The 22149-nt window shown below is 35.3% G+C and overlaps 1 protein-coding gene across 1 annotated transcript in view; it reads right to left on the bottom strand.

Annotated features, from left to right (window-relative positions):
* Nucleotides 1-22149, bottom strand: part of IGF1 (insulin like growth factor 1) — a 58693-nt gene that overhangs the window by 5381 nt on the left and 31163 nt on the right. The window contains exon 3 of the mRNA XM_075502727.1: nucleotides 9307-9488. Within this exon, the coding sequence (XP_075358842.1) occupies nucleotides 9307-9488 (182 nt within the window). The remainder of the gene's footprint in view (nucleotides 1-9306; nucleotides 9489-22149) is intronic.

Raw genomic sequence — 22149 nt, 5'->3', positions numbered from 1 at the left:
GTAAGTACCAAAGATTTTCTTTCTTTCAGAACAAGGATATTTGCAAAAGCAGGATGTACAGGGGGCAGGGAACTTTAGAACTGTAACTGCAGGATTTATGGAACCTCCTGGGCTTTGATACCCAATGGTCAGAGGTTTTAAAAATTGCTGAGTGGGACTCTGTTACCTACATTTTGCATAAGTGGCATATTAGATGTGTAAGATTTTTGTTGGATAAGACCTTTAGGAGGATAAAAAGTCTGGGTTCACTGCAGGAGCTGCAGCCAAATAATTTGTATTTTCAAAGAGACAAGGTGATGTGCCAGGCAAATCAAGAGAGCTTGGAATGAATAATGACCTCAGTTCACTGTTTTTCCATGCACCAGCCAGTTTCCAGCAGCCCTGATGGGTGTGGCATATATCTTTCTTTGATTTCCTTATTTGCCATGTTGGTAAATATTAGCTGGGCTCAAATCTTTGCACATTCTGCACCAGACTAGAGGCAGAATTGTGAAGTGACTCTCCATATTTATAATCATTATCAGAAGTAAAATTCTTAGTTAACTCAAATCATGTCTGTTGTCTTAAGAAAAGCCAAAAATACAAAATCTCCCTGAGAAAGGTAAGGCATGTGTATGCAGCTCTACCACTGCATTATCTGCTATTTAAGCCCTAAAAAATAAGGAAATGTATTCTCTAAAATTTAAGAAGTAATGACATTTTTGCTTGCTTTTCTGATGGACAGAAAGAAAATGGAAGCTGATTTGGTGCATTACAGTAGTTTTGTGGGGTTTTTAAAAAGTATTTCCTATATAAAATACTATTCTCTATATAACTTCCACTTGCCTCCAGTATCTATTAAACATAAAATAAATCAGAAAATGGCAAAGGATCACAAAGCTTGAGCTCACATAGAGCTTATTCATTTTCACTGGTTTTGGATTGGATTCTGATGGATATGAGTTGAATTATTATTTTCAGAATATAAAAAAAACCCAAGCAGTACTAGTAATTGTTAAATTAATTATACCACCAACAAGTAAGAACATTGAGCCAAACTAAGATTTATCATCGCTGACAAGCCAAATTTGTTAATAGCAAAGTATTCAGAATGAAGAAATGTCTTTGTTAGGGATCTGCTGTTCTAGACGTTCTTAGTCTGAAATGCAATACTAAATGACAAAGAAGAGATTAATCATCTAGTCACTATTCCCGTGATCATTTCAGTAGGATACTGCCTTGTCTTCATCAAATTTTCCTAATACCACTATGGAATAGCTTCCTTAGTATGGATTGACTGCAGAAACCGAAATGTCAACAGAATTCTGCTTATCCATAAATTAAAATAATTTTTGCTGTTTCATTGCCTGTTTCTTTTCCAGCTTTTCCAAAACTACCTTTTCTGTCTTAGTTTTCCCTAAGTTGCACCTTAGTTTTCACCCTGAAGTACTCATTCTGGATGAACCCTTCAATTTTCACTGATTTTCACTAAAATCATCATTGCAGCACTTCACAGGAGTCTGCCACTGTTAAGGATCCTGCCTTATGCTACAAATGCTTATACTGGTAACAATGAAGTAAGAAAACAGGAATTCCTTGACCCATCTGCCCTGTTTTTTTCCTCGTGGCAACAAAGCAAAATATCCTTGTCAATGCTGCCCCTAGGTTCTCTTCTTCGAAGACAGTTTACCAGCATATAGGAAAAGTTATATGCTACATTTTATTTGCAGAAAGTCATACATTCTTAAAGGCTGCACATTCATGATCTATAAAATGGACAGTGAGAGCCTTATGAAACAACAGCTATTTTGCATTGCAGTGGCTTTTGAAGTATACTTAGATTGAAAATTAACTATAAGTTTCCCAAATGAAAACATAAGTTCTCTCCACTGCTACTGTTGTCTGACTTTAAAATGGCTTTATCATCCAAAGAAAGCAAATACTAAGATCCAGCAGAGTTTTAGTTATAGCCTTAATATTGACATGTAGATGGAAAAAAAGCTGTCGTAATACACAGGCTAGCTTTGAAATTGAGGGAAGATGGCAGGTTACTTTTAGAACAGTTTCTTCTCTGGAATTAGCATTTTGACGAATAGCTACAAAGAAGTGGCACTGGTGGAGGCATCAGTAACATGCATGCCAGAAAATGCTTTGACCCACATAACACATTTTTTCAAGTATGCAATGTTAAGACCATTGAAAAAAAAAAGTGTGAATGCCTGAATCAGGTTCTCAGACCTGCATTTGCACTGGTATAGAAAAGCTTGCCTTATTTCTCAAGTCTTTGGAAAAAAGGTAATTCGAAATAAAATTATCTGTGATGCTTGTTTCATTATCAGATCCTCTGAGCTGATATTCAGACCCAGACAAAAACAATAAGCATTTTAAGATGACAGATGCAAAATGTCAACTTTGCATAAGTCAGTTCATGAACGGAGAAGCGCAGACTTCTGCCCTATCACCCTAAGCATGGATCTTTGGAGACAGAGCAGCATTAACATAAGGATAACAACTACCTCAGTGATAGTAAAGGTCATTTAACTAAGATGGAAGGATATTGGAAGCACGCAGCAACATTCTTACCCTTTTAGGATGGACATTCAAACCTCATACTGACATTAAAAGACCTCTTGCTTTATTGGTAATAAATGGAAAGTCTAAAGTTTGTAGTAACAGGCATGATATCTTGGCTACGAACTCTCTGGGATCTCTTCGAAAGCTTTTTAGTTCTGTGGGCAGTGTGATCAGTAACATAATAACAAGGCTGGAAAGTAAGCAATGGGAGAAAATAATTTTCTGAAGTGAAGAGGCCAATTTCTTCTATGTTACACCTAAAGTTTCCGTCATTGGCTTGGTAATGTGGTATGGCTGTAATAGAAATTAGGATTAGTGCCATTGTGCATATTTTGGCCTGTAAATGTATCTGTGAGTTGATACTGAGCCAATTACAAAAGAATCTGTCAATCTTAGGAAGACTAATGAGAAATAATGCCATACTTTTTCTGTTTTCTTAATAGTATTTTCTTAAATGAAAAATATTAACATCTTTTCCCTCTCTCTTAGTCCCACTTAGTATTTATGCAAATTTTGATGATTACATAAAATCTGAGAAGGATTTTTGAGAGAATCCGCTTGATACTTTGATACTTTGATACTATTGATACTTTGTTAGTAATACACATATTTATGTGTATTTTCCACATATGGGGCCTAAAGAAGAATAAGAACTAAAAATCTGAGGAAGAGCAAAATTATATCAAGACGTACACCTCTTTGGTCCTTTTGCTCAGGGTGCGAGGGGATGGCATGGTACTATGGTTTTTTGTTTTCCCTCTTCTTTATTTACTGGATTTTAAAATCGGCCTTACCAGTGTTCACATTCATGTAATAATTTTCAAGGTACCTTGTAGCTTTAAATTGATAAGAACTTTGTGCCACTGGTTCTGTGACACTGCTTCATTCAAAAAGATCACAGTCTTCCCTCACATACACAACTGTTGTGGAAATAGCTCAATTTCCTTTGCTTGAACAGAGAACAGTTGTTTTTCAAAGTTCTATTCACTAGTTTTCCAAATTGCTGTTAAAACTTAATTCACTTAAGGGTAAATAAACTAAACTTTCATTATTGTTTCTTAGAAGAGAAAGAAACGAATGAAAGAAAAGTTAGATGGAACCATGTACACTGAAGACAGAACTTTAATTCCCCTTCTTGCGCCTGTTTTGCGGTTTAAAACTAAACATAAATATAGTGTAAAAATAGGTGAAACCATTACTTTGCTTTCCAGCACAAGTACTGAATGTTTCTTCCTGTTCCTCACTCCTACCTTACTAGCTGATGTATTTGCCCATTCAATGAGATTTTAATCTGAAAGCAATATCAATTATTATCCTCATAGTTTTAGGTTAAAAAACCAATCTTGATCTATAGTGTGCTTTGGTTTCACACCTGTTCTCTTTGTTAAAAATTCAGGGACATCTTTCTTGGGTTTAGAAATGCTGACGTGATTAAGTTGTGCCTGCTTTAATAATCTCTGCTTATATATGTAACTAACTGCAATTGAGGTAGAATTTTATACTGGATTTGTATTATGCAGTTGATCACTTCCTATTTTTTATCAGTTCTGGCAAGATGAATACCTAAGTATCTCTCATTTTTTAACAGTAAGAATTCTACTGAAAGCTTTCAACAGAGTATTCAAATAGCAAGCAAGTAACCAAAACAAGCTTTGGATGAGCATAATTGATGTGTGATCATTAAATGAGTGAACAACAGATCGTGCAGGCTGGTTGGATTATTTCATCAAATCTTTAGGTTTTCCCTAGTCTTTAAAAAATTATTATTTCTCATGAATTTTCAAATGAAATTTATTACAAAAGAAAATTGCTGCAAGACTAATAGGAATATTTGCTGTATTGTGATCCTTCAAAAAATTACCTGTTGGTTTAAATGTACATGTGTTTTAATCAAATTTAATTTTTACAGTATTTTAACTGTTTGTTTTACTGGGGTCTTGTTTTGAATAGTATTATAATGAATGCAAAAAGGTGAAGTACTAAATTTCAGTAGCTTAATTAAGATGGTCAGAAGCAAAGTAAGGGGATTTTGAGTAATATTAAATTCCTTGAAATTTGAAGTTTTGAGGAGACTGAAAATAGCTTAATGAAGATCAGTTTCACCACAAAAAAGACAGAGCTGCAAGAAATCAAAAAGCTTTTTTTTTTTACTTTTTGAGATTAAAATGTTTTGCTTTGGTAATACCAAAATATTAAATTCCAGCAGTTCCAATGTCAAACTTCTGACCTTCCCTTTTCAAAACATCCTTTTTTTCATTCAGTGTAGTAAAGAGATATAGAGAACTAATTCATGTTAATAATATAAATATTAATAATAGAAAGGTATCTACATTGAAGTAAATTCAATAAACTGAAAAAAGAAAACCAATCTTTATAACCCTTGGTCTTAGTGTTGCAAAAGGATCTAAAATTACTCTATTCCCTTACCTAAATAGTTCAGAACAGTTGTCCTGAATTTTTTTTTTATTATTTCATCAATCTGAACACTAAACTGAAAATCAAATTTAATCACCTAGCTTTCCTTAGGAAGCCTATTAGAGAAAACCAATTGTATTACCTGTAGTTCTTGCACATTTTATGCCATTTCTATATTTCTGGTCAGCTGCTCTTGTACTGAGGAATCTGAATGATCAGGGCAATATATTCTAAAACACAGATTGACTGAATATAGATTATATGAATAGATCCTATTCTATTTTAAAGGAATAATTTACCTTTGCAGGTCAAGTTCAGAGGAACAGAAACAAAAGATATAAAGTAAACGGCTTACTAAATCTTAGCCAGCTATGTTGGCTTTGTATAAAATCTGCTTCAGATATGATTGTTACAGCAACATGTGAAGGCTATTGAAAAAACTATTTGTATAAAACTAAAGCATTTTCTCATTGACCAACCATTGTCCAGTTGTCACCAAGAAGACAACTTTTCTTCTATGCCAGATTTGAGCATTTAGAAACAGGACTGCCACTTCACTGTATATTTCCTGTACCCCAGCTTGGATATATTTATTGTTTCACACTGGAGAAAGCAATTTGAATGCTCCAGAAGCCTCTCAAACTACAAACAGTTTTTTCATCCCAGAGTTGCTGACCTAGACAGATTAGGTGACCTCTGTAGGCTTCAACTCAAAAATATAAAGTATTTCAGGCAGTAGGGGAGATGATACTTTTTAAGTAGGGGACACACACTTTAGTGAGAGTTTAGTATCCTTTAGACGATGTCTGAGAAGGATGTTTGACTGCTGGGCACTAATAGAAACTACCTATTACTGTAGTTCACAGCTTACTCAAGGCCCACAGTGCTGAAATCCAGCTGGACAGATACTCTGAGTTATCCCATCTGTTCACTAGAGACTTTGGGGGGGTTAACCTGTAGCTATAACATTGTGCTCTGATGCACACACCTCATTTCTCTCTGCAAGCTAGTATGCACGTTTGTTGCATTCACTGGCTGCTCCAGTTTAAGGTAATTTTGTCATGGGCTGAGTGCAAAAGAGGTGGTGAAAGCTGGGCATTTAAATTGGGATAGAGTTAAGGTTGAGTATGTGCTCCATTGTATACAGCAGCTGAGGCAATAACAAAGTGCTTCTAACTGCCTTCTTTCTTAATTTCTTTTTTTGTAATCTGTGAAGTATGCTGTGTACATAACACCCCTAAGTATTTCATAACGATGTGCTTATTTTTTCCTTTTCAATATTTATTTGTGAGTAAAGGTCTTAGAACAGGACAAATAGAGATCATATAGAGAAAAAAATATTTAGTTTGTTAGCTACACACAAACATAACTCTACACATACAGTCTCTGTGATTGGATTAAAACTAGTTCTTGATGTAGGCCTTCGAGCAGCGAATTGGCATTTGGGGTTCCCAGCCCACATTAATCATTCCGTGCCTGGCCCTCATCATTCAGATTTGTGTGTGTAGCGTAGCAACGCTTGTTTGTAATGTAATGACTAAAGATCAGCATTAACGTAACCTATGAACAGAAGAACAGCCCTGCTTCATTGAAGAAAGTTATTCTACCAAATCATGCATAGGAGGAATGATCTCCTCAAGGAATTGGGAAAGTAGACCACTTACAAAAACACTTAAACCAAAACAAAAATCCTGGATTTGTCTATTAAAAAGGTTATGAGGAGATGCCAAATAAAAACTACATTAGAAGTATGAAAGGCATAAGAAACTGATTGTGTATGAAATCTGAGAGTGCCTGTACAACGTCTTATATATTCCACTTAATCCTGCCTTAAATCTTGTATCTAAATAAGAAAGTATTAAAGAGGTCATATATATTATCTCTACATATATATTCACTTTATACGCGTAAGATATGTATCTCATATATAACATTAAGCAAGAAAAATATTCTAAAGCAGAAAAAAAATTGCTTAACTGAAAAATAATTTGACTTTCGTATAATTATTTTTTTAATTAAAATCAGTGACATATCAACACTATGAATTAGCTAAATACATTCATATTGGGGGAGCCTATCAAAAGAAGAAAGTATGAATATAGCATTGTCTGTCTTAATGGAGGCATGTACAGCTGACTGAAAAAAGAAAGAAAAAATAATTACATGAGAATATGTACCAGAGCTTTTTCACATAGAGTTTTTCATAATGAATTCTCTTTCCGTTCTCTTCCCTTCCCTGTATTTTCCTTTTATCTATCACAAATCTGAATAATAGTTTCTCCTACCCCTTCTGTATTTTTGTTTCCTCAATCTAATTTTCTCCATCCACAGATATTAATGAAAATTTCAGTTTGTTTTTCCCATCAGTTTTCTGTTATTTTATCACCAAGTTCCCATCAAGAAGCATTTATGATTTTTCTGCTTCTATTCACCTCTCTCCTCCTTTTCCTATACATTTTCTTTAAAGTTGTTGGGTTTTTTAGTATTGATTTTTCTCTAATTTTATTTTCTCTCCCCTGTTCTCAAAATTCTGTCTTTTCTGTGTGATGCACCCTGGTTCATTCAGCTCTTCAATATTTCTCATCTTCTCAGCCTCTTTGATCTAATTGCCTCCCGTTTCTTTTCCTCTGCTCTTCATTGTCCTTTTACTGCCCTTTTCACATCTTGATTTTTTTCTCCTTTTAATTTCCTGGATGATTTCTTCTGCAGCTAGGTTCTCTCAATTACTACATACTCCCTCTAATTTTTTTCTTCCAGTATCCCCTCTTGCACACTACCTCCCCTGCTGCTGCAGAAAGATGCAAAGCCTTTCTTCTGTTCCTTCCTGTTTGTAAGAAAAGCGTTTTCCTGCCTATCTTTTGAACTGGGAAGAGGACAGCTGCCTAAAGAATGACATCATTCCTTAGCCCTCCAAGGAAAGTGGTGTGGAGATCTGTCAGAAAGCTGGCAGGTATCTTGTCTCGTTTTACGTGAAGTTACAGAATGTTTTACACATCACCTTAGCAACAAGTATGGGAAGGAGCACACGGATTACTGGCCAAGCCTGTTGTCTTCTTTTCCCGCAAGCCTTAAATATATGTGTGCCCAGACAGGAATAAACCACAGGGTTTTCTTGTCTATAGTTGAGCTCTACCTGAAGAAGACTTCACTTGTTGTCATGTATGCCTTCTGAGATGTTCACGGCTAAGGTGATACTTCCCAGGAAGATTCATACAGCCATTACTTTAAAAGGTTGCAAACTCTTGAGGAAGAGGTGAAAGGATTCCATTCTATGGACTGATTTACAGAAAAGAAATGTATGCTGGAACGATTACAACTGCTCTTTTCATAAAGATGATATTAAGGAAATTAGTATATAGTGCTGGTTTCTTGACTTCCTATGAAATCTTAGGATTTCATGCAGTTCCATTTCTTGTGAGAAAAAATGTTCAGATAACTGCAGGAGTGGGGCCAACATATGTGTAGGACAGACAGAGTCAACAGCAATAAAATATATCACTAGAGGCTTACAGCAGATGACAGATAACATGTAAAACAGATGTTCAGAGCTCAAACAGGAGAGACAGTTGGACATGAGCTTAATGGCAGCCTAGCCTAAGATGGGTTTTCTGAACGATAGGCTCTGTTGAGGAGAGGTGAGTTTAACTACATATATGTACAGTATATCTAGTATAACAGGAACAAAAATCTGAATACTCGAACCAAACAACTATACAAATAATACCAATGAGTATTTGAAGTGGTTGGAAAACATACATAGTAAACTTTAAATAGTTAAAATGAAGTACGTAATCATTGCAGTGACCATCCAGTTAATTTAGTTCTGATAAATAAAAAAAAAGCCAAAATAATGAGGAAAGAAAAAAATCATTTGTTCATTTACATGTGAAATGAATAGCAGAAGAGCTGTGTTTTCCCCCTTGATCACTCACTCTGCCTCTTCCTGAAAAGGAAGGATGAGTGAGGAGGTTCCGTATAGATCAGTTGTTAAACATTCAGTGTTTGGTTTCTCTTTTGAAAGAAGTCTTAGGTGCTATTTATGATTGGATGATGTGAGTATTTGTCATTAACTACCCAATAGCAGGATAAAGCCTCACAACTACTAGCTTAGTAATTCCATCTTTTACTCAGTGTTCTAGGAGATGGGATAGAACACACCATTTCCTACTTATTTCCTACCACAGACACTATTTTCTAAAACCCCACTAAATATCAGTGTCCCTAGTAGGCAGAACACATCAGTTACTTGCTATGTTACCAGCCTTGATAGAATTTTCCTTCCCTAAAATAGGTAGGGTTTTGTTTTGTTTTGTTTTGTTTTTTTCCAGCCTGGCCTACCTTTTGTGCTTTTGGCATATCAGTGTGGCGCTGAGCACGTACAGAGCGTGCAGATTTAGGTGGCTTTATTGGAGCACAATACATCTCCAGCCTCCTCAGGTCACAACTCTGGAAGCAGCATTCATCCACTATTCCCTTGTGGTGTAAGCGTCTACTGCTGGATCCATACCCTGTAGGCTTACCTATTCAAAACACAAATGGAAAGTTTTTATGTTAGAAAGAAAATGCAAAGATCTCAGCAGCAATCATGTTAAGTTGCATTATTTTAACTGAATCACCAATGACAGTTGTAGAGGCTGCCTGTGTGTATCTATTCTAAGACCCTGGTCTCAGATACAGCTTCAGATGATATTCCTGGAAATGGCCAGCTTTGATTTCTGTCTATGGGTGGTTGCTATTTAAGCATTTGAGCAAAATTATATCTTCTTAGAAAAATATTATTAAAAGATTTTATTGAACTGTCTTGGCATTGAGAATGGAGAGGGAGGAAGTTGAAATCTGGCATTTAGAAGACTTGCAAAGTAAATTTGCCCTTTAGCTTTTGGATGAAAACTGATTGTTGAGCTGACTGAGGTAGCTGGTGTTTAAAGATTATAGATCATGCCTGTATTGTAGGCAAGTATTTTCTAATGAAAAAGGCTCCACGGAGCAGTCACTATATGAAGTCGGAGTGTGTTCCAAAAGGGGAAATAAATACTGTATACCACTGCACAAGCTGTAAGATCTGCAAGCTCAAAAACTAGTGGGAAGCAGGAAATAAGGTAACAAAGTAACCAATGAAAAGCAACAAAAATAGGAAGATGGTTGATGGAACAGATAAAAGGAGATTTTATATTCTATAGCTTTGCACAATATAGGAAATGGGACTGACATAACGTTCTTTTCCCGTGTTTTGTGTTTGCACTGGGCATCTGTAGAAAGTACTTGATTGGCAAATGTTTTGCATTTTTCACTCAGGTCCAGTAAAGGGTGACATTTTCATTCATAAAACTCTTACACTCTTTTTTTCAGTGATTTATGATTTCTTTAGTAACTTTTGATTTCTCTGCTATACTATGCAAAGATAACAGACCCATTATTTCCTGGGCTTGTTTATATGCAACCCAGTCGGATATGCAGTTGCCCTGTTATGACTAACTAGAAATGAAGGAACAGTAAATTCACAAAAATAAGTAGTTGCTTACTTACTACGTCTTTTCTAAAATTCTGGTAGAATTTGGTTTCAGACCAATAAAATTCTGAAAAGATTAAATGTTTTGTTTTGACATTTTCAGCATTAAATGTTTCCATTTACAGAATGATCCACATTGGTTAAGAACCCAAAAATACGGAAAAAAAGAAAGAAAATTGCACCAAGAGCCAAAAAATGAAGTAACTCAGTTCAGTCAGCTCTACCATTTTTTTTTCTTGCCTTTTTTTTTCCCCTTCAGTTTTATCACTGAGACCAAAAATCTGTTATTCACAGAGTTTGGCAGGAGTTTACGTTTTAAGAAATTACTCAAGCTAGATAAAGGATAAAGGTATCGAAAAAGATGAAAATTCAGTCTCTCTTTGGGAAATTATTGCTTCCAATGCTTATACAGCAAATTCTAGGTTAAAATCCATATACTTGTCCTGCAGTTGTCAATTTGAAGACAACACTGCATTTTGCAATTCTCTGTGATTAAAACATATGTCCACTGACGAAGAACCCTTGAGGCCTTAGTACATCCGTAAATGAAAAGACCTCTAGTGGTAAAGTATGTCTAACATTTTAGCCAGCAATATAGTCAGCTAAGAACTAACTATCCCTATGAGCTTTGTAAACCCAGACAATAGGTATTTAAATGTCTTTTTTTCCAGGGACTATAAATTAAACAACAAAAAAAACATGCTTACTTAGTATATTGCAATCCACTGAGGGCCTCTATACTGTACATAGCCTGCTAAATTATTTGTTTCATAAGACTAAACAGAACAGCAAGCCAGGAGTAGATTACAGTAATATTTTTATTTGTCTGTGTGTGTGTGTGTGTGTTGTTTTCTGTGTGTCACTGAAAAGTATTATAAATGTTAAGACACAGAGTTTAGGGGTTTTTTTCCACACTATTTTCACTCACTGAGTTATAATATAAAGTGCAAGCTTTTCCCTGGGGATTTTACTGAAGTCTGTTAATCAGGTTGTCTTAGCCTATTACTTTTAAAATCTAGCAGTCATGATAAAATGTGGAGTGTCATTACTGTGCGGGATACCCAGAGCTGTTCCACATTTTGTCTTGCTCCCATTTAAAACATGGAAGGGCAAATTCTGTTCCTGGATATGCAGGTGTAACCCTTCCTAATAGATCCAGCTGAACTGTAGGTACAAATAGTTGAATAGTTAAGCTTACCTTTCTTTTCTGTCTGCCACTTTTTCATAAGCAAACACACTCTAAAAGCTTCTGTTCAAGAATTTTCCTTTAAATGATATTTCATAGCAGCTAACAGGCATAGAAGTTTGGTTGATTCCCTGGCTACTGCTAATAGTAAAAATAAGGATGGACAGTTCATTGGTTACTTTAATCTGGCTTATCATGACCTTTCTACCTAGAAAATAAGCTACCTATTAAAAAAAATTCTATCAATCCAATAGAATATTTCAGGATTAGTAATATTTTGCACTTCTAAGAACCTTACAAATGTTAGCTCCTCATGACATTCATGCTAGGTAGATAATATTACCTCTAGGTGACAAAACTTAGAATCAGTAAGATGAAATGTGTTGGCCAGGAACTTCCATGAGTCAACAACAGAACTTGATAGAAGAAATCTTCTTTCCCTGATTACTAAGACTATAAATGTCTAATGACTGATAGCAGCATTTTTTATGGGATCCATTGGTATATGAAAGGGTTATAAAGGCAATAGTCAAATTAAAGGTAAAGTTTGCAAGGTTGCAAAAATTGTGCTGTTTAATGTGGTTAACATTTAGCTTTGTCATGATTGAAGCCAAAGATAACTGGTTGATAGAAGTGATTTTTTTTGGAAAATCTTTCATCTCCTTTAACAATCAATAGTTCTTTCCAATTTGTCTGTGTTTAGCCTGTACTTATACAGCATTGCTTGTATTTTGCCATTTTAAATTTAACTCAATTATATAATCTAACGCTTTCTTTCCTTAAATATTTTTTACTCAAGACATAAGATAAAACAGTGACATGCAATGGGTTATATAGCATTCTACCAGTTTATCAGTATCATTTCTAGTACGAAATTTATGACTTTTAGTAAATACAGTCATTTCAACAGGAATATATTTGATTTTTCTTTGATGGTACCTGAAGTAGAGGAACTAGAGCCATGTACTCTAACTTTTAATAACATCACTCATTTATTTGGATATGATGTCTTCCCAATAAGTCAAGCAGGAACTTATACAATTTTTTGTTAGTTGGAAGTTGTCAATTCTGAGTTTTATCCTCATCTAGCTACTATCTTGTTGTGTGATTACATGGAAGTTATTTTACCTTTCAGTGTCTGAATTTAACCATTTATAAAGTTGATAAAATACCTTGAATAATCCATGAAGCATTGCCTGCCTGACTTAGTAATCACTAGCAACATTTCTTCTACACTATCATATGCATAAATAGTTAGTACAAATCCTGAATCCTGGAATCTTTCAGGTGAAAATCTCAGTGCACTTCAAAATCATTTTTACTGTAGCCAGACCAAAGACATCTATGAGTTGTTTTTCTTTCTGACAGAATAACACTTTTATGAAGGAGGATATAATAACTTATAGCGCTTTAAAAAACCTGCATGGTACATGTAACAAATTTGGAATGGAATCGCTAACACATCAGTGATGTGGTCAGCAATGAAACTTAACATTTATTTATAGACTTAAATATTCATGTATTACATGGGATACTAAATGCTCATCCTTCATAAAAAGATAACATTAGTATTGTGAAGTCAAATTGTTTTTTTTTTTCTTTAAAAAAAAAGTTTTCCCAAGATTTTTGAAAGACCTAAGCAACCAATTATACCTAAAATTCATATAAAATAAAGTGATATTACCTAAAGTGCTGTACAACAGATAGAGCATATAAATAGAAAAAAAAAAAAGAAAAATGATTCTTTTTCAGTAATCATGATTCTGGACTCTACTTTTGAGAAGTATCTGATGTCCAAATTAATTTTAAACCAATAGATTTTAAATCACTGCTCTCCTCTTAAGTGCTGCAGTATAGAAAAGATGCTATCACAGACAACGATGAGATAAAGAATGACAAGGAGATACTACCATTTCTACAGATATTATCAGTATTTGACCCATATTCTTCTGGAAGGACTGCGGGATCAGATGGTCCCAGTTCATCAAGTTACCAAAGTATGCACTTAGATCTAGGCAAATGTTCAAGCTTCTATATGGTCTGCTGGGCTAAAGCACATATTCAATAGTAAGTACATGCCTGAGTGCTCTCCTACACAGGGACTGATGTAACTAAGCACTTAAGTTAATTTCTAGACCAAAATCCATGTTAGTGAATAAATGGCTGGTGGTTCTGCACATTTACTACCAGTTTTCTGTTCCTTAATTTTTTTTTATGATATTGCCATAAAATACTGACTGATCCTGCTGTGTCAGTATACTGGGCACCCATGTAGTTCTTTCGCACCTTTATGACACAATTTAAGTGCTGCCTTCCAGCTGTTACAAAAAGTTCCTTACATTTACTCAACTTTCAAAGTGCTGCCTGTGGACATATAACAGTCCTAGGCATTCCTTTTTGCTGATGTACACTGATTTCCTTGAGGTTTCTTTCCTTTTTTGTCAGTTGCTAGCTCAAAGGAGGTTTCATATCATGTAGGTCAAAGTTTACTTAATAGAATTTTTGGCTCTCATTTAATCTACTGTACCAAGTATGTGAATGTTTCTTCCCACGTGCTACAAGCAGATAAAAAGTCTCGTCACACTGTTCACACCAGTCACAAAGTCTAGTCCCCTGAAAGCAGGCCAAGGTACAGAGTTCCAGTAGTTAAACAGCTGGCTTCTGTACTAACAGCACTTCCCTTTAAATAATGCAAAGTCAGTGGAGTAATTCAGCAGGGCTTGTTTACACTTGATTTCTTTGTTCCCCGCCTTCCCTCCAAAATATCTCACTGGTGCTGCCATTGGTTCTGCTCTAGTGACGATTTCAGTGTGAGAAGCACTGGTGTAGGTGGACTATAGAAGTTTCAACTGTCAAACTATCTAGGCATTCTGTGGAGAATTATAATTTACTGCTGTAGCATTAGCGTTAGAAATTACATGAGAAATAGCCCAGGATAAACATAATGCTAATCTACTGTTTAGAGGACTCTAGAAGAACTGGGGTAACTTGTCCTGCAGCTTTTATGTGACTCTTTATATTTGCTGTACATAGTGTCTTTTTTAGCCCAGCAGTAGAACCTGAGAATGCCATTTAGACTGTAATTCAGAAAAACATCATAAATCTGAAAAACAGTGAACTTATTCCTAACCTACTATTAGAGTCAATCATCAGCTATAACTGCAGCTTTTTAAAGTAACGTGAAAGGCTATTGACCAATTAGTGTACTATAAGCTTGTACTGAGAAACTCAAAATTTTTCCATCAAAACATCAGGGTAGTATAATTTGTACAACTTGAAGCATTGATAGCAGTTTTGGGGTACCTCTGTGAGGGATCCTGCAGAGAAGTGTGATGACAAACTTTTTTTCTCATTTACCACGGTGTCCAGTTCGTAGCTTACAGTATCTGGATGTATGTAAACATACTATGAGGCAGTAAGTCAGTCAGACAGAATTTTTCTGTGGCCTGAACAACAAGATTGAGAGTCTGTGGTGCTATATTACAATGTAGAAACTTAACAAGCACATCCTGTATGCTAGGTCCAGACTGGGAGCTGGTGGTTGGAGTATTTTTGAGTTGCATGTACTACCTGCCTTACGGTGGCACAGAAGGCTAGGGATGCTGAGGTTGAGATTCATCTTACTCAGCTTTACTGTCTGAAAATTAGGGATCTAGTTTAAGATAGTCAAGTCAACAAGCAGGTGTGTCTGGAGAGTGACTTATTCCTGTTTTGAATGCTTTGCTTAAAATGAAATGAATCCTTGTCCTCTGAAAGAGCCCGTGTTCTTTCATCGACTACAGATAAAGCTACTTGATCTAGTCTTAGAGCATACACACAACTTCTTCTAGGTAACTGAACTCAAAGAAAATGATTTCCATTGGAAGTGATTTGTCCTAAATCACAAGATTTTTGTCACTGGTGGAGTACAAAGCCATTGTCTTTTATTTCCATTTTAACAATTCAATATAATGACACATATTGTTCTAAAAAGCATACCAGCCAGTCTACTGTTTAATTATGTATCTCCACACCTCTTTGACTATGTTCTGTATATCAGGCTAGTGTTCTTGTCTATTTTTGCATTATAGATGCATGCATATGCAAAATAAGAGATTGTTGATATCACTTTTCATCTCCTTGTGATCTTAGACAAATGGTTTAATGTTATATTGGTAATACTTCTTGAGGGTACTCTGGAATTTCTAATCTGTATTTGGAAAATTATGAGTCAATGTTCAATCAGCAGGAAATGCCTGTATTTTGATACTTCTATGAACTGTTAAAACAAACAAACAAACAAGCAAACAACAAATCTTGTGAACTGTTGTAAAGTCCCTTAACAGAACTACCTCAAGGTTTAAACATTGCAAAGTAGGCAATCTGATTTTCATGTAAATAAGTTGCATGCATTTTGAAGCTACAATATTTAATATTTAGCTTCCATTTTCCTTCAATGTTTTGTTAGTGCCAAAAAATAATTATGCTTAGACTGATTTTTGTTTGTATTCATCAAAATGAGCATATATTAGCATTTATAAATGCTCAATGAATGGATGCTCTAGCTCTGAAGTCTAATTTAATATGCATGAGAATAGAGGATAAGCTTTATCAGTATGCACAAGTAAAATCTTTATGAAAGCATATGCATTTGTTAATATTGAGATATTGCACTAGAGCTACTGCTTTGTGGAATACTGGTTTGCATTAATTCCCGAGTCTAAGGCAAGAAGATGTTTGCTCCTTGCTCTGAAATTCTAGGTGAGTAGGACTGGGAAAACACAGGCACTCAGTACTGATCTATAAGAGAAATCTATTAAGACTTCACAGAGTGTTTTGCCTGAATAATTAAGATTTATAAGCTGCACCTTATGAAAAAATGAAAACTCTTTGATTTTTCAAATGGAGAGTAAAATAACTATTTCACTTCTTTAAAGTCAGTTAGCCGACAAACATAGATTTATTCCAAAAGGTGTCTTAATTTTTAATTTGTATGTCTGGTTTTATTTAGTCTGCCACACAGTTGACGAAGGTAATTTTTTCCTCTAGAAATATGCTTTCAGAAGCATTTTTTTTTCTTCATTGTGTATTTAATGGGAAAAAAAATCTCCTCTTTCCCTAAACTTATTTCCGAAGTACAGTACTTGTAACAATTTCCTCTCACATATAGCTGCACTGTACTCTGCCCTTTTTATGGAATGGCTGCTTTGGAGGCCACTCAGTATACTAAGCATATGATAGAGCCATTATGCTTCACACAGTAGTTCCTAAGCCAGTTGCAACTTGTGAAGAGAAAGACCTATAGTTTTGTGAGTATTGCACTGGGATATGAAACGGAAATTTCAGAGTTTAGAATTCTTTTGAGGAAAAAAAATAGCAGAAAGAGTGGGAAACAATATAATGTATTATTTTACACCAATTCAGTGCTCTAGAGGGTGAAAACCTTGCCAACCTAGCACAATTTACAAGCCTACGTCAGATTCCAGGGCTGGAAAGTGCCAGATGCTGCCAAAAAATATATACTTTGGCAAGGGAAATGTTTTGCTGGAAAGAAATTCACTATTGCAAGAATAGCCAGGTTTATCAGGGTTTAGGACAAGATAATTAGAAACCAGTAGCTCATTGTTACATTTGAATATTGCCCCCTATAGTGCATCGAGGAGGACAATGATAATACAGTCATCCATCCATAATGAGAATACATTCTCTCCTCTTCTTGTATATGTTCTCACAGTAAATAATTACTGCTTACCCTTGTGTGTGGTGGAAGGACAATCAATCATGATAGGACCTTTCTTACCCTTCTTATCCCATAGCCAATGTAAAACTGCTTTTTATTTGGATTAGCAAATGGATAACAATGCAAAAACAATAATTGAGTGAAATCCTAGCATCACTGAAGTCACTGGGAAATCTTTTAGTGCAGTCAGGATTATGTCCTGATGAATCAGGTGCCAGAAGCTACTTATATATAACCTGATCCAAGGTCTATTAAAATCAATGAAAAGACTTCTATTGCCCTTAGTAGGCTTTGCATCAGGCTGATAATGAACAATGACCTGCTTTTTCTTCCAACCTTGCAGTTCAGTGAGTAAATACTATCTTAGTGGCATCTAGAGAGATTTGCAGGGAAAGGATGTGATGTGATTCCTTGAAGGAGATAAGAACAAAAGAATACTGATGCACAATGTGAAGCAGAATGACTGCTGTGTGGGTAATGCCACTGACCACATAAGAAGCAGTACATTGCTTTGCATTGTGTAATCGAGATTTTTGTCTCTATAGGTACTCTTTCTCATCTGTATTCTGAGAAAGGAAAGCAAATAACAAATGACAAACATGGTACTCTTGTTCCTGCGTTTTGGAAACATCATCTGGTTAGAGGCAGAAGGTGTGAATGGCTGTTGCATTAAGTAACTCCTGTGTAATACCTTTCACACGATCCAGGAGTGCACCTATTGACACAAGTTACAATTTTTATTTATATTTATACAGCAGTAGCACTTACAGGATGGTAAGCAGTTGAGCATAGGCCACTGTCATCTTCTCTACTATAGAGGTAGAAAATTTCCATTCCCTTATTAGAAACAAGTATGACAACAGAAAATAAAGCAGGAGGGAGAAAGAAGATAACAGTAAAGGCCTGGCTTACTTCTCACTTACACTAGTTTTGTATTTATCTAATGCAGTTAACTTCAGTGGATTTACTCAAATGTGCTCTAAGGTTTAGAGCTATAAGCCCAGTTTAGTAAGATCTGATATCATTGCCGAGGGCTTTGTCAGCAAGAAGCATCCAACCTTGTACAATGATGCAGCAACAGAGCATAAGGAATAAACAAGATTCAGCTTTGTACCTGTGCAGTATTGTCTGAATCTTGTTTAGACTTTCAGTTATTGAACCTTTCCATACAAGTCAGAATGGCATTACTTTAATTACTTCAAAAATTACTTTAAGTGTGGTAAGATGACTTGATGCTTTTGATAAAAGTCCAGCATGTAGTTTTCTTATGGCCAACATTTTAAATGTGAATTATTTTCCAGAAAACTGATTTCTGATTGTCTGCTACTTTTGGCATATTTGAATACTTTTACTTGTGAAGATTGACTTACAAGATTCCTGATTAGCAAGGACAAATTAACCACTACATTCGAGAAGGGAATTAAGACGGAAAGATTAAGAGACAGATTCTTTTATCTTCACTGATGTTAAACAGTACTTCATCCTAAATTAAGAGAGCTCTTTGCAGAGAAAGGTAGTACTTAATTTGAGTAATATTTATGGAATCTACCTATCAATTATTTGCACAGGAGAAGGCTGTGACAGTGCCAGGAACTGAACCTACATCAACATAAGCATCAGGCCAATGCTTTAACCATATACCTGTCTTCCTTTAACCTTATTTTTTAGTCAGTAGGGCATGTAAAAATCTAATCTTGAAATGAAACACTCCTTGGAGGTCATGATGCTCCTGTTAAACTTGTCTAATGAGATAAAAGAAAAAGAGAAACTTTCTAGTGGAGTACATAGTCATTAGGGAGTGAGGATGAAGTCATTGGGATGAGAAAGGGACAGTGAGTTGTGTCTGGAAACAAAACCAGAACTAAACCTAGAGAAAATATACTGTTACGGTGGATTTGCCTTTCACTCACTCTGGTTTTCTACCAGTTGTAGCTCCATTCTTTAGTGATTTAATACTGCAATAGGAGCTAGGAGAATCAGTTCTAGTGACAGGAACATAAAGAAAAAGAAGTCACTGCTGAATAATAAATGAAACTACTCTTGTTCTCCTTGACCATCCAACTCACCTTGTTATTACTGAAGACACGCAGGGGGATTATAAAGGAACACTGGTATAGTGTAGGGAGAAATTGCTTCCAGTATAATACCTTAATTACCAAAACTACAGTTTCTGTAGGATTGTTGAAAATGGAAGTCCTTAAAGGCAGTAAAGTTGGTTTAGAAGCAAATAGGAAGTAATCCTTCTTTTACAGGGCTGACAATGCCCTCTCCAGTCACAGTTTTTAAAAGGGAATGTGGTTTCCGAGTAGATTTTTTTAAGTTCTCACTTGCTAAGTTTCAATGGCCTTTTCAGGGAAGTTCAAAGGTTTTAAAAGTTCATTTCCATTTACAGAGAAGTTTTTCTAAGTAACCAGAATTATTCCTTTCTTTTACAACTTGTTTATACTTGATTAATGATTGAAACCTCCGCATCAGTTAAAGATGGTTTTCAATGGCTTCTCTTATTTGGCAATCTTACTGTCCTTTTGTTTCACTAGGTTTGTTCTGTGGGTCATACAGGAATACTATAAACTTTAAAAGGGCTGTGGCAATGTTGAAGTTGTTCTGGCTTTTAAATTCCACGTGCTCACTGACTTCTTTTGAGCCACAACTTTGTGCATGCCCAATCATTTAAGCAAGGGAATCCAGTTCAGCAGAAAAGAAGTAGGATGAATAAGTATGCTTACAATGTGTAGACTTTTTCATTTGTCTTATTGGTGTACTAATGCATAAGCTTCATGGTGACTCTGTAAATGCTAACTCTGTTAGATGTGCTTCAGTCTACAAAATCATTTTTCTCAATGCTGGGCCAGTGTTTTTGCACATCATGACATCCACTTCATCAGGCTGAGCCTACTATTGCTCAGGAGCTATAGTGGCTACAAAAAACAACAACAACAACAAAAGTATTGTGGAAAAATGAAAAAAGTACTTGTCTTAAGCGTACTTGGCCAGTGGAGGGCTTACATGGTATGACAGAAAATGAGAAAGTACAACCAAGTAATTCCTATGAAGTGCATTTCTGAAGAATGTCTTTTATTCCTGTATTTGTTATTAGAAATCACAGCCATTTTTAATTCTCAAGCCTTCAACACCTATTGGTCAATTTGTATTCCTTTAAATGCTAATAAATGTCAAAGCCTGGAGGACTTTGAAGAAAGCTTTTGATCATCTGAAAGCATAGATTCTGAGTTGTGTCTGAAGATATTTCTTGGACATAAGCATCAGTATTAAGGCCTTTTCAAATATTTTTGTTGTGAGCCTTTAGATATTTAGTTCTGTAGTTACAAGTTACTTAACTGTATTTGAAATTAATAATCCAGTATTCAAATATGACATTAAGAGTCAAGCTGTACAAAGGAAAATTATGTTCAGGCATACTCTGTTGGTACCCAAAATTTTACTTAATAAGATCATAAACATTTTCAAATAACTATCCTCAAGTAGTTAACTGTAGTTAATCCTACACTTAAATCTGATATAGACACACATAAACTGAATCAAATAGAATAGAAAACAATATTTCCACACAAAAAAGCCCACCAAAACCCTTGTAATTTATTCTTCTTTGCTTCTTCTATCTAATTTGATACAACTAAAGGAATGGCCAAATGTCCAGGGCAGGTTAAGTCATTTTCAGATATTATAGATGTGCAGTTAAAAAGGTTTTTTTTAATAACATATTCAAATTAACTTGTCATTAGCTGCTCAAATGTAATTAAAAAGTGGAATAATCTATGCAATTTCCTCTGACTCTGCCTCCTAAAAGTGCTATTGCATAATTGTGATAATACTTGCAACCTCCTGCACTTTTAGTATTTATACACTTTGAGTGTGGATGTAGATGCCAGCAGTACAATATTTCTTTCTCTTAGTCCTTCTGTACCAAAACTTTTTAGAGTTCTTTCCATTGAGAGTGATTTTTGGATAAAATATGACCATTGCTCTCACTGAACCTTTGGTCAAAATGTATACCAAATGAAAGTTTTCTGTGGTTTGGGAAAGTTGGATTAATTTTTTCCCCCTTGTTTTTCATTTTGCATTCCTCTGAACTCCTCTTTGCTAGCCAGAAAAGGAGGTGCCAAAATAACCCAAGGAGGCTGTGCAGCCTGTCTGGAAGTGAGAAGTTCAGCAAGTTTAGTGAGAGTGGCTGTTCACGTAAGATTTCCAGTGTAAGGGCCTTAACCAGGATGACACTTGATTTTCAGTTTTGCAGAACTCATTTTTCCCATTTGTGAAATTCAGAAAAGTTTCAGGTCAGCATCCAGGATAAAATTCTAAATGGAAGTAAAATGAAGCCACTTTCACAGTTCTGTTTGTCTAAAATGGGTCTGAATTTTCTCTTCTTTGCTTCTAAATGATTATCTAAACTGCATCTCTTGTGATTTTGCTTAATTATTTGCAATCTCTCCTCATCTGTCAGTTGCTTATGCCTCTCATGCATTACTTCTTGTCTTCTTCTAATACCACTTCATAACTTTTCTAATGAATTTCCTAAATGCATTCCAGCATTCTAGGTATTCTTTGTTTATCCCTCTAGCAGTTACACAGCAGGGCATTAAATAAGTTGTTATCAATTTAAACTTCATAATTGTTTTGACTTTCTATCCAGCATCATAAAACTGCTATGCAATTAACTGTGATCACTCTAAAGATTAAAAACACAAAAATAAACTATTACATATGGTTTTCTCTATACAACTTTAGAAGAATATTGGTTTTAGACCT

This window comes from Mycteria americana, chromosome 1 (assembly GCF_035582795.1).
Source record: "Mycteria americana isolate JAX WOST 10 ecotype Jacksonville Zoo and Gardens chromosome 1, USCA_MyAme_1.0, whole genome shotgun sequence".
NCBI classification, from domain to species: Eukaryota; Metazoa; Chordata; class Aves; order Ciconiiformes; family Ciconiidae; genus Mycteria; species Mycteria americana.
Note: the sequence above shows the minus strand (reverse complement) of the source record. Positions and strands in the feature narration are given on the sequence as shown.